This window comes from Drosophila sechellia, chromosome 3R, assembly GCF_004382195.2.
Source record: "Drosophila sechellia strain sech25 chromosome 3R, ASM438219v1, whole genome shotgun sequence".
Taxonomy (NCBI): domain Eukaryota; kingdom Metazoa; phylum Arthropoda; class Insecta; order Diptera; family Drosophilidae; genus Drosophila; species Drosophila sechellia.
The window spans coordinates 6,290,889-6,304,184 of NC_045952.1; the positions used below are offsets into that span (position 1 = coordinate 6,290,889).

Sequence of the window (13,296 nt, forward strand, 5' to 3'; positions counted from 1 at the left end):
CTTTTAGTTCGTTCAAAAATTTCAAAGTGTTCGGTACGGGACACAAGTTTTATAAACAAATAAATATACAAATAGGATTCCTAGCAAATATGTCACTGAAATACGTAAGTGGACAACTCGTGTGCATAATTGTGAATTTAAAATTGCTGCAAATGTTGTTGCTGTTGAAATGCTGTTCTAATCTGGTCTTTCCTGAAATAGACTCTAAAAAATGCAACAAATTGTTCTAATTAGCCATCTGCGTAAGCATCATTAGCGAAATTCCAGTTTAATGCATAAATTACATAATGAAATTGGTCCTGATATGAAATTAACATAATTAAATAATTTTGTACAGAAAAATTAAGCATTTTGTATATCACTCATTAAGTTTATGATAAAAGAGAAAAAAGAGACTGGATTTTATACGCAACAGCTAAACAAATGGCTTTATTGTCTGAGGTGTGAACCTGCAAGTCATAACTAAAAGTTACCGTATACTTTCTTTCTATTCAAACTAAAAATTTGCATAGATCTCAAGCTCAATTAGTATCTTTATCGGCGCTATGCTAATCAGAACTGGAGAGGGTCTAATGACCTTTCCCACTAGGGAAAGAAAAATGTGATTTAGAATCTAAATGCGAATAGAACTGAATATAAACTAATCCAGTTTTGGCATGTGCCTAACAATGCAAGGCTTTTGCAGACTCCAAGGTCAAGTCAAATCAGATTGGAATAATTTGACCATATTAAACAATAGAGCCATAATTTTTGAGATATATGCACCCGTAATTGGTAAACAAATACATTTCATTTGGCTGAACAGTCTCTTTTTGAAGACATTCAACATAGCAACATATATTTTAACTTTAAAAAGAAAGATGTTAAAAAAAATGTTAAAATATAGTATTCCATATATTTTATTAGCACAATGGAGTAGTGTTTAACTATGCCCGAGTGCATATGAAAATTACTTTTTGCAGTCACTAAAAACTATAATTAATTGTACTGTTTCATTGCAGTTACTCATTGCATCTGCCGTGCTGATCGGCTTGTGTGGAGCTGATGTGTCGGAAATAAAGGCGGGTAAAGTGGATCTGCCTTTCAATGACTTGCTACCACCGCTGCTGGATGAAGTGAGCAGCACGACGACAACGACAACGACGACAACGACAACGACGACCACAACGGAGAAGCCAGCCACCACGCTGGCCACAAAGCCAACCAAGAAATCGTACTACCAGAAGCCAGCCCAGCTGGCCAAGGAGGATAAGTTAAAGACCAGTGTCATCAAGCAGGATGTTCCACAGCTCCCCTTGGATCTACTGCCACCTTTTGAAGACGAGGTCAAACCGGCGGAGGACAAGCTGAGGCCAGTGGTGAATACGACGCCCAAACCAGTGGTTAAGATCTCTCAGCCGGCTGTGCTCAAGGTCACTCCAAAGGCTGTTCCTAAGGTCACACCGCCGCCTGCTCCACGTCCGCAGTACTCTGCTCCGCCAGCCCCAGCATCCCGCCCACAATACTCCGTTCATACTGCTCCTCAAGCGGTACATCCTCAGCCCGCCCATGCTCCTGGCTTCGGAAGCGGATTCCAGTCCCGATTCTCAAGCTACTTCCTCACCAGTACCCCTCGACCTACGCGCGGTCCCCTGCCCACCATCACCCCTTTTCCGCGCTTCGTCAGGCTGTAGGAATCCATTTAATTAGATTAGATAAGCATCATTCAAAGGCCGACTCAAAATATAAAATAAATTAGATACGACACAACTGAGATAATGAGTGGAAACTATGCGGTATTATTTAAAAGCGACTGTTGAAGCATGAACTCACAACAAATTATTCGAAGATTTCAAATGTTGATGGATTAAATAATTTATGAATGCACAAAAGAGACCATATTGAATCATTGGGGCAACGCCATCTGTTGCGACTTCGTCAGGTTATCTGTTTTAAATTAACACAAGGGAAAAGTGGGAGGCGCGCAAAATTATTTCCTTAAATAATAGTTAAATAAGGAAATTCATGCACAGTTTTTAGAGACCAATGGATAGCGTTTTACCTTTTCCAAAGCTTCATCGGCCAGTTTTAATTGTAATACATATATTTAAAATAAACTGTTAATGCAATATGAAAAAAAACTAAAATTACTTTCCGAAATATTTTTATTAAATTAAACTCTCGGTTTGATAAGATTTTTCTTTTTTAAGCTAGTTAACTTGAAGACACAATAATTAAAACAATAAAGTTGCCAAAAATTCTGACATCGAAATGTGATGCCAGGTGTCCCCATACGCGCAATCCACCAAATTTACTTATCAAGCTTCTGAAACACATTTCCCTTTCCCAAATGCAAACACATTCAAGTGTCTGCCGCAAAAGCGGAATTCGAATTCATTAACAGCATTTAATTAATTGCTTGGCGCCGCCAAAACAGAAACTGACACTGAAAGCCGCTGTCAGCTGCCAAATAGCTGCAAACGGTTTAGCCCCCTGGCTAACACACAAATACCTACATATACATAATACGGCACCCGGCACACAAATCCAAGCCCAAAACCTGGCTCAAGCCGAACTCGGTTCCGAATTTCAAGCGTGAACCCGAACCCATCGCTTGACATTCGCTCAACCTGCTAAATGCTAATTACTTGGCGTTGATGATGTCGCCGACATTCGGGCTGTCAGAAATTCGTAACACTCACATGGCCATTCGAATGTGGCCCAGAGCACGGCGAGAATAACTACTACTATGGATAATCAAATTAGACTTGGCTAATAATGAGGATGTATTTTAGAACATAGAACATTAAGTTACTTTCCCTTAATACTTCAGCTTAGTAGATCAATAGGATAGGACACTTTCCTCACTCGCAGAAAGACTTCTTATTTTGTAATGCCATGTAACTCGGGTCGTAGTTTCTCCAAGTGCTCTTCAGTTGAAAATCGTGTACATAGCTGCGCCGATCTAATCAAATCATTGCCATACCGATTAGCCATATTTATGGCTCCCGTTTGTCACTGGAATTGTTGTTACGGCCATTGTCTATTTGGCCGCGTTAATTACACAGCTGATTGACATTATGCATTGCCATTGGATGATTGTGTTATTGGCGGCAAGTCCGTTGGCGATCTGCATGCAACAGCTTATTTAAATGGCTGTCGGCTATCTGCCCCCGGGCACAAATGAAGCAAACATTGCCAATGATTAATGGAATTAAAATAAATTTAATAAGCCATTAAAGTGATTCCGATAAATGTATGCGACGGAAATCCCTCTTGATGAATGATTTTCGATAAGCAAACCGAGGCCCACACATTTTTATAGTGCAATCAAAGGCATAGCTGGCAGTTTATGAAGAGCACTTTAAAGGATTTGCGAAATGGCACACAATCAAGTGGTAACCAAAAATGTTTTTGCCATGCAACATGTTTTCAATTCAAACAAAATGCATGCAACAATGTCAAATGCAAAGCATATAATACATTTTTCTATTATTTACAAATGATTTAGTTCTAGATATGCTGCAACTGTAATGCAAAACTTTTCAATTAAAATGTCCAGCTGGGCGTAGGCTATATTAGCACATCAATAACAAAACTATTATCCTTAGTTTCATGGAAATTGATAAAACGCTTTTCGATTGCCATGGAAACTGCGTAAGCCGATTCGCTCGATACCAGCCAGTTATAGCTGCTCTAACCCAAGCTAATTCCAAAGCCCCTCAATGTCAGGCCGTGACAAAATCATAGAGATTTAATGCGCCCCAACTAATTACCCACCCGCGGGAAATGCCACAAGCTGACAGGCGAAGCAACAATTTAAATGACACTAGTTAATGTTGCAAGGCGACTCGTATTTCAGACTTCGCTATTAAATGGGCCTCAGTTTTGGTACTGCTAATCGGTCTAAATTATTGAAAATTATAGGAGATTTTGTAATACATATGCATGTCTTAGAGCTGTTTGTTTGCCAGTCACAAGAAAATATTGTAAAATGATAATTTTGCCCACAAAAAAAAAGATTTTCCTCTGATTAGCAGCCGAAATTCGAAAGTAATAAGAGCGAAAACTGGCGGAAATTATACTTCAAGAAGGAGCTCTCAGCGACTGATTTTATTTCTACGTACGTCGACAAAGGGTATTGCCACGAATCGCTCTCATTAAAAAAGTTTTCCCTGCGATGCGTGGAAAGCCATTAGATGGCCATGGCATTGGAGGGGGCTTTTCACTCTTTCACACCCTCTAGTGTGCGGATCCTGTAGCAGCATTAAAAATCGCTTTTACAAATGGTGCCATAAGCTCTTAGGCAAACTTTTAATGTGCACACACACACACACAAAGACACGTTCATAGTTGGTATCGCACGAGGGCGAAAGATTTATGTGGCCAATGCGGCGTATGAGCGTTGTGAAGTATTTTCAACTTTAACACGGAGCCTGAACTGGCCTACCGTAGGAGCCCGTACCCGAGAATTAAGATATATTAAAAGTGTCTAGACTGCGCCACATTAGGCGGTACAATAAACAATGCACGCAATAAAAGTAATGAAAGAACGGGTGCACGGCCACTAAATGAAAATGTTGTCCGACCTCTTTCATGGTCGATAAGATCGGAATGAAATGGCAACAAATATATGTATATTCCATTCGATGCCGAGAGCTAGTCGAGCAGCTCGTTTCCAACAATCATTTTTTACGCCACTTTAATTAAATTTTCTCACTTGCTGCGCAGTATGTTAATTTCATTTTCCAACCAAAAGACGATTTTCACTTTCCGCAGCTGTCGCCCCAATGAATTAATGACCTTAAGTGGATGGTCGAAGGGACAATAACTTTCCGCCGCAATACTGTTGTAAATGTTTTCGCGAATTTTAAATTGACAGTAAATATTAAAGTTCCCCGAATCCATCGACCTTAAATGCAATTTTCCGCCAACTTTTCTCATTTGCCCAGTGCATACAATAATAATTTTAATATGACCATGCAGCCGCCGCATGCGAAGGGAAGGATACGGCGAATGATGGGGCTATCATCCTGCCAGCCACCCACATATATCCCTTTAATTATGCTATGCCAACAGAGGGGCGGGGAAGGGGAGGACTTCATCTCGAATTTACATAAGAGTGGCGAATGACAAGTGGCGAGTGGCAACAACTGACCGATTGTAGTATTGATTGCCGGCTTGCCGACGTTGTCCGCTGACCATTAGCGGACATGGCTGCCAGTGTTGCGAAACTGTCTACTTCCGAGTTGAGACTATTCCTTTCCTGTACTTGCAGGGTAATAAGGCTATACTCCAGAAAAAAAAGCAATAAATTGAAATGAATTTCAAGAGAGACAATTATCGGCAGTACCCCGTTGAGGTCACTTGATTTTGTATAACACTACATTCCAAGATGAACTCGGCAGTAAGTTTTAAGCATTCACTAAGGCTTATCAGTTCAAATAAATTAGGATACTTAACTAATAAACAATATGTCCAATAGGTTCTTACTAAATGCAATTTAAGCAACAACAACATGTGTATCTAAAAGGACACCTGCCTGTTTCACTTGCATTGGATACTCAGAGTTTGTTTCACCCGTTTTCGAAATAGATTGTTCGCAACACTAATGGTCGCTCATGGAGCCATAGATGCTTCATCCAACCGTTAATGTCTCGCTTCAGCTACAATAACGGAAATGAGTTTTAATGCGAAAATAATTGCATGTCATTGACGTTGACAACAGCAACAGGACGTAGGCAAACAGACAATGCGAGAATATTGATATAATATCATTAAATTCCATTTCATATTTGCTCTCTGATGAATGACAGACAGTTCAAGTTGCTACTCGTAGATCCTCTGTCCTCAACCTCTTCATCTCCAACCGCTGCTAAATGGAATCGAAGTGAATGCTAGACCTTGACTCACATCCTGCCGATGAGCGGAAGGTCGAAATTTTCTTTGATTCATAATTCTGTGGCCATAATTGAAAAGTGAAATTCGCGTGTCCCTTCAAATGATTTTTCTTTTCAAGGTTTCGTATTTTATTTATTGCTTCTGAATGAGTTTGCTTTGAGGTGGCTTTGAGTTTTCGTTTGTGGATCAAGCATGTAGCTCGAGCTTTAAAACATTTAAATAAAGCTTAAAACTATTTTATGAAGCATAAAATCTTTTGCAAATATTTTACAGTAATAATAATGACGTAGGTTCTTTAAAAATTCCCCTCTTCAGTTTCTCCAAGGATAAAAACAAATCATATTTTATTCCTTGTCCACTTTTTGTCGAGATAAAATCGGATCTGAATAATGAATACTGAACATCCGTCAATCATGAACTTTGATTACTGTTCGTAAGGCCACTGTAGACAAACAAATTGAGGCGAATGACAAAATAGATTATCTTTCCAAAAACGGGAAAATGAAAATGGCAGAAAACATCACCAGCACGTTTTTGCAGAAGGAAGGAGTTGAGTCTGGACCCTAAGATAAAGACACAACGAACAAGCAAATACAGCAATTGACCCAAGGGGGGGAATTTGGGAACAGGAATATTTGACATTAAAATAAATAATTCATTCAGTCGACGACAAACCGTGTAAATTCGCAAAGTCTGGAGTCTGCCGGGTACCTCATAGAAATTATTAATAATTTATTTTAGTACGTTTCCAAGATTTCGCACGCCGGCCACACGTTTTGGCAATTTCCGGGTAACAAAACCGGAAAAATACTTCAAAACGCAATAAATTTCCAAAGAAGCTGGCCGTCCCGTCTGACTGTTTGTGTCAAGGGTCGACTTCGGGGGCGGAATGGGGTCAAATGTGAGTGCTTGACAAACTGTTGCCGGGACCAAATCAATGACAAAAAATTACACACGAATGCCTTGGGGTATTCCTGAAGAGATTTGCAAACGCAACTGTCGCCCACTTTCCACTTTCCCTTCGAAGGACGGGAAATTAATTTCTTTACGAAGTTTGCGCCTGGTTAAGTTCCGGGGGAAATGGCAATTTACTTAATGCCATGACCTTAACTTTTGATTTCAGTTTGGTTTTCATTTAATTTTCATTTAAAGCTCGGAAACTTTTTCCCAAAAGCCAATTAAATTAAATTGTTTTAGTAATGAGAATTTGTTTGTAGCCTAACAATACAGCATGAGTACTCCATATATTTACTTGGTACTTTATATTTCAATCTACTTAAATTATTGGAGTTATATTACCATGTAAAACTAAGAAGTACTGGAATACATTTAATTCACTTACCTTTTCGGCAGTCTCTTAAGGTGCCTTACTTCAAAGACATTATAGCCACAATACCGAAGAAAAATAAAAAGTATTTAACAAAATCAACAAAGCTACTTCCCTCTAACACTCAGCGAAACCAGAGCAAATGAAATCCAGCGGAGTATTTTGTATAAATTATTTTTCGCGTGGCAGACATACAGACTACAGAACTTAACAAAAAACGAAAAGAATAACTGCCTCGGAGCAGTCCTAAATCGAAACACCAAAGCTTTTCAATGCCACGTGCTTGGAGGTCAAAAACTGAGCCCACATCTGGGGGAGGGAAGGACCTCTGGTCCTTGCTGCTGGGTCCAAAAAGTGGGTCTGGACGCGTGCGGCGGACGGGCTTAGCTGAAAAAGACCATTAACAAAGTAAACAGCTGCAGAAGAGCCAGCGTCCAGTCTGCGGAGTTTGAAGAGGGGTTCCGAAATTCAGTCGAGTCAGCCATATATTGTTCGGCAAGTGGAACAGAAATTAAAGAATTCTCTTTGTTTTGACACCTCATTCGGCGGGGAAGCCTCTGGTCCGCGCTGATAAAATCGGCTGGTGAGCATTGTATTAGCATAATTTTAGGCAGTTTTAAGAAAGCAGCTATAAAATTACCAGCCTCATGACAACAAAACCTGCCAGATGCCACTTTAACTGAAATTATTTCTTGGACAGTTTATTTTTGGGTCACTCGAAGTATCTGTACTTCATCGCCAAATCTGGAACAGTGGGAAGCACTACTTATCGCATCTTGACAAGTAATTGCCAATGACGACCTACATTTGAATTTTCTGGGGTGGAGTTGGCCTAGATTTAATTCCAGACAAACATAACTTTGATGACCGCAGTCGGAACGACTCCTTAAAATCAGTGGGCATTGTTGACGATGCAGCCGCAGGAATAGGAATATTTTTAAGAAATAAAATCAGCAAACAGAATGTAAATAGTAAATTAGGCACGCTGTTTCCATCTCTAATTTTAGTTAATATAACTTTTCCAACAATATGCCTGTTTGGTTTTAAAACTGTGGGAGCAGAAATCTAAAGTTCCAGTATTTTCGTTATATTTTTGGCCTCGAACCTGACATAAATACGTAGAGGAAGCTATTCCGTGCGGAGCACGAATAAAACCAGGACATAATCGATGGTCCAATGCCGCCACAAGACATCCGTCAATGGCGGTGGCGAACGAACGCTCCGCAAAACCCAAAACGGCACATATCGGTTATTGAAATTGTCTCGCAGGTGTCATTAACGTTGGCAGCACTTTACGGCCAGCAGTTTTGGCTTGGGCCATGCCAGTAGCAAAGGCAGTACGGCGTGGAGCATCAGCAGGAGCAGCAGCAGGTGCTTCCATTTGTGGTCGGGCATAAACGATATGGAGGCCGCAGGCTCCTCATGCCCAACCCTGCGGATTGACCCCATCCCCGGCTCGTCCCCCGGCGCCTCTGTCCACTGTTTGGCATTGTCATTAATTTCGATTTATGGTCATTAAGCTGAGGCATCGGCATCGGCCACGGCTCCTTTCTATTTAATGTGTAAAATATTTAATGAGTCGCAATAATTTATGCACCTTTTTGCAGCGAGTGATTGGAGAAAAAGTAAATTATCCCGCCTGTCGATTTGCGTTTATGGATGTTATGTCCTGTCATAGCTGCGCCCCATCAGCTTTAATTTCGCACTTAAATTTGGACACTTTTTTGCCCCCGAAACTCAGCGAACTTTTGTTTCTGGTTCGCCCTCGGGGAGGGAAAAGGGAAAATTATGAAAGAGTCGCAGCATATTTTCTTGCATACTTTTTGCACAAATAACAAACCATAAATAATGTCATACGCTCGCCCAAATGCCAACCAATGTTTGCCTCGCCCCCCAAAGCATCCCATCTATATATTACTTGCTGTTCGTTCGCCTTCGGTTTGCTTTTAGGCCAAAGTTTTTGAACTACTTTCACGTCCCTTTTTGTGCGACGTTTTCGGTATTTTTTGTCATTTTTGTTCTTGCTTTTTTTTCTCCTTCCCAGCACTGCTCTTCCTTTTGGCAACCCTGCTGTTTTGTGTCTTGGCCATTTCTGAGCCGGCTTGGCCGGGCATCTTCATCTGCTTAAGGCCGCCACGCCTCCTATCGCCATTCTATCCAGCCTCCCGCTGCCTGCCGCTGCTTTATGTGGCCGCCGTCGCGAGACTAAAACTTCAATAGGGCGAAAATGATAAATGGCGCTGCTGGAAATTTTTTTCGGGCTTGCTACGCGCGTAATGTGCGAAAATAAAAATGATCAAATAATTTGGCTCTTGAACGAAGGAAACGAAACACAAGACATTCGAGTTGAAGCTCTTTAGGAGAAGGAATTAAAAGCCTAATGTGCATTATATTAAAGCTATCACATATTTATAAGATATATAACATTAAATTGTAAAATTGTAAAATATATTTCTTTCACTTAAATCAACTCATGAAAAAAATGCAACTAATTAAAACAGTGAGAAGCACAATGAAGTGATTTTTAATTAACGCGAAAACATTCGCACATTTATTCATATGTACCCATTAAGATATCGCAATACCAGCATTCAAATGAGAAACTATTTTAGGAACTCTTTTCTCTGCCCTAATTACATTATTTTTATCCCATAAGAACCAAAACAAAACTTTCGAGTGCTTCGACTGACGGCTTTTCAAGCTTTGGAGCGTTTCCCGTTCGGTACTCGAACTGCAACAGCTCCAAAATTTCGCCGAACCTCCTCCACATCCGACATGTGAAAAGCCAAATGCGTACGTTTTCCCTCTGTGTTTATACAATTCAACCGCAAAATCCTTTTGTTTGCCAAATATGCTCAGCGTTCTGTGCTCCCGTGCATGTGGATGTGCATTGCGCCAGTGTGTGTGCGGCATTGTTCGCCTTGCGAGTGTGTGGGTACCTTGTTCTAGTCTTAGCGATAATGATGTTTATTTAATGCATTTCAGGTGCAAGGTGCTATTTGCCGTTTGACGTTTTGCACGCCATCGTACGTCGGATTTCTGCTCGGAATCAACCTTAACTCCACCTTGGAAGAGATGCGAAGTTAGGTTACTTTGATAATAATCGAAATATACAATCTTACTTCAAAATAATGCATTGTGATCCCACATTTGATTTTTTGATAATTATTAATTCATTATGATATAGATCGATCTAACTATACCTTCATGTTCTCAAATATCGCCAGATCTGAGGTACAAGCGAATTTGTACCTTGTTTCTCAGTGAAGTAAACTTCCTCTGCCGCATCTCTGACCTTTAAGAGCTTCTCCACTAGCACTAATGCCCTGCTTGGGCATTGGCTTATTGGGTTGAAGTGGGTGGAAAAATGGGCGATGCAGGAGTGGGGTGGGAGTGGCAGGGATAGTGGCGCTCATTATGCCGGTCGTGGCTCCATTCCATGCGCCCGAGCAGCTGCGACGTGCAAGCGATAAGGGAGAGCGTTAGCTCAATGTCATACGCTGCGTATACGTAATGGCTCGGGCATCCAGTTCCCTTACCAAAGCATTGCCGCTTAAAATGCAACACACGTTTTTGTGGCACTGCATTTATCGTACCCACCCCAATGGAAGCACTTTACCCATAAATAATGCGCATAATCACATTTAAATAAGTAATTTAATTTGTGATTTTCACATATCGTTAAGTTCTTAAGCTCTATAATGAAAGCGACACGAGGGTAGCGATACGCTAATTATGGCTTATCGTTGAATACAATGTTTGAGTGGAAACAAGAACGGGGGTTTAGTTCTCACGTTAATTGCCAAACATCATGGGTAATCATGGAAACTATTCAGAGAACCTGAAATATTAGCTACGCTTGTCGAATGTTAAATGACCATGGCAACGCAAATAATAGTTTATATTTATACTGGACACAGACTTTCTATAAATAGCAAATGGGTTTATTTACCGCGTGCGTAACTGACGTCATGACTGGTTTACTTTCCAAAAAGTTCGGTACTCCCCACTTCCAATTTTGGACGCGGTTTTTTCAAGTGTTTCCGTAGTGTAGCGGTTATCACGTGTGCTTCACACGCACAAGGTCCCCGGTTCGAACCCGGGCGGGAACAAGTCGTCAATTATTTTGTCCAATTTTCTTTTCTAAGTTGCAAGTGCACTTATATATTATTTATATATATTATTTATTATGCTCAGCATAAATGCCAAGCATTCGTCGTGAAATTATAAATTATATATTATTTCTAGATTCATGGTAAAGTTTCATTTTGTAACGCAGTCTAAGACATCTTTCTCCTACGGCTCGTAAAATATAAAGGTATTAACCTACGAAACCCGACACTGGCAAAATAATAAGCAAGGCTTTACGCCCTTTCAGTTTCAATATATTTTATCAAGAGAGAATGTTTCGATTTCAACTCTTATCAAATATACCTGTTAGTTACTCATCTAATAGGAGTGCAGATAGATATTTTAACATTAAACAATTTTTTAACATTATTAATTTTCTTGGCATAGAAATAGAAAGATAATTAGGAAAATAAGGAACAAGATAGGAATTATCCATTGTGGGGGTGTGCCAGTTTTAGGCGGCTTGTGTGCATAAGAGTAGGCGTGTCAAGCTCTAATAGTTTTCAAAATAATAGCGCTCATACGGACGGACAGACTGACATAATTTTGCAAATATAATGGACTAGTGAACCTAATAACGAAGTACCTATGTATGCTTCCTAAAAAGTACAGTTAACCTTTTTTCAGCGGATTTATACTAGATGTCTTTATAATATATGTCTTGTGACAAATGTACCGCCACAAGTTTCCGTAGTGTAGCGGTTATCACGTGTGCTTCACACGCACAAGGTCCCCGGTTCGAACCCGGGCGGGAACATGCGATTCTTTTCTGAATTTATCAATAATATAATAATATTATGTTACATTATTATTATTATTTATTTTTTGCGTTATTAGTATGCGTGAAAAAGGACATTTTAGCCAGAAACGAATCTTTTAAAAGGGTTTCTTTCAAATGTTTTGTTGGGATGGATATGTTAAGGGATATCAACTCTTGGCACTTGCGTTCTTAATTCGCCTGGCTGTTTCAGTCGCCAAACATTCAGTTTCGGTGTTTTGCATATTTCGGGCACGTTCTGCATTGCGTTTGTGTAATGCCAAGTCATAATTTCCTTATATTACTGTCCTTGGCCCCTTTTGCCATTTTTTGTTGCCCTGGTAGTGCAACATTTGCTTTGTGCAACATTTTAATTACGCATTCAGTTGGCGCAGACTCGCAAGAATTATGGCACAGAGGGGGTTAAATGGGGCGCTGGGTGGCAAGGGTGAGTGGCAGGATGCGTTCTGACGCCGGCAGGAGTCAGCTGTTGTAGCCACGCCCCCGCCCGCACTTTGTTTAACATTTCGCGCTATTTATGCATAATTTAACCATTTTACTTTATTATTTGGTCCCCGCATCTTGTTCTTGCTCTTGTAGCAAATAAATGGCAGCAAATATGCAAAAATAATGTACAGTGTTGCAATGCCGTAACTTTAGAGCCGTGGAGTGGGGAAAAAAGGGGTTCTAGGCCAACAGCTTGAGTAAATGTTTGATCGGGCTGGCCTAGCCAAAAGTTTTATGGCACCCGAACTGCGCATAAAATCTTAGCAATTCCCAAATTCATCATAAAACGTAGTTAGGCTGCCCCGCGGGTCGCGGTTGTTTTCCGCAAAACATTTTAAGTTTAATGGCAATTAACCCCTGCGCTACAAAATTAAAATCACGAGCCGGGCTTAACCCGCGTATGAGGCTCCACATAAATCTTCCCTCCAAGTCGAAGAAGGTTTGCCACTGAGCAGTGGAATCCTGGAGTCCAAAGGAAGGCAGACATGACACGTATTTATAGCGCGCCAACGACCTCACTCAAGCCACATTGCTAATACGCCATGTTGGCTGCTCAGTTTTCTGCCGCGCCATTGTTTTATATGTGCATGTGCGCAGACCCACACACCACACACACACTGGCACACTCGAGTGCAAGTCAAGTTGAAGCTGGCCTCGCATCCTTCAGTACACTCAGAGAAAAGCCATGTTAAAA

At 40.6% G+C, this 13,296-nt stretch overlaps 1 protein-coding gene and 2 non-coding genes across 3 annotated transcripts; all 3 read left to right on the forward strand.

Annotated features, from left to right (window-relative positions):
- On the forward strand, positions 1-2,271 carry LOC6614251 (pollen-specific leucine-rich repeat extensin-like protein 1). The gene is made up of 2 exons (XM_002038660.2): positions 1-104; positions 1,002-2,271. Exons 1-2 carry the CDS (start codon positions 90-92, stop codon positions 1,671-1,673), a joined length of 687 nt encoding a protein of 228 aa, XP_002038696.1. The 5' UTR covers positions 1-89; the 3' UTR covers positions 1,674-2,271.
- An 8,975-nt stretch (positions 2,272-11,246) lies between these two features.
- Trnav-cac lies at positions 11,247-11,319 on the forward strand. The gene has a single exon. It is a non-coding gene; the product is annotated as a tRNA-Val (tRNA).
- A 703-nt stretch (positions 11,320-12,022) lies between these two features.
- Positions 12,023-12,095, forward strand: Trnav-cac. The gene has a single exon. It is a non-coding gene; the product is annotated as a tRNA-Val (tRNA).
- The last annotated feature ends 1,201 nt before the right edge of the window (positions 12,096-13,296 follow it).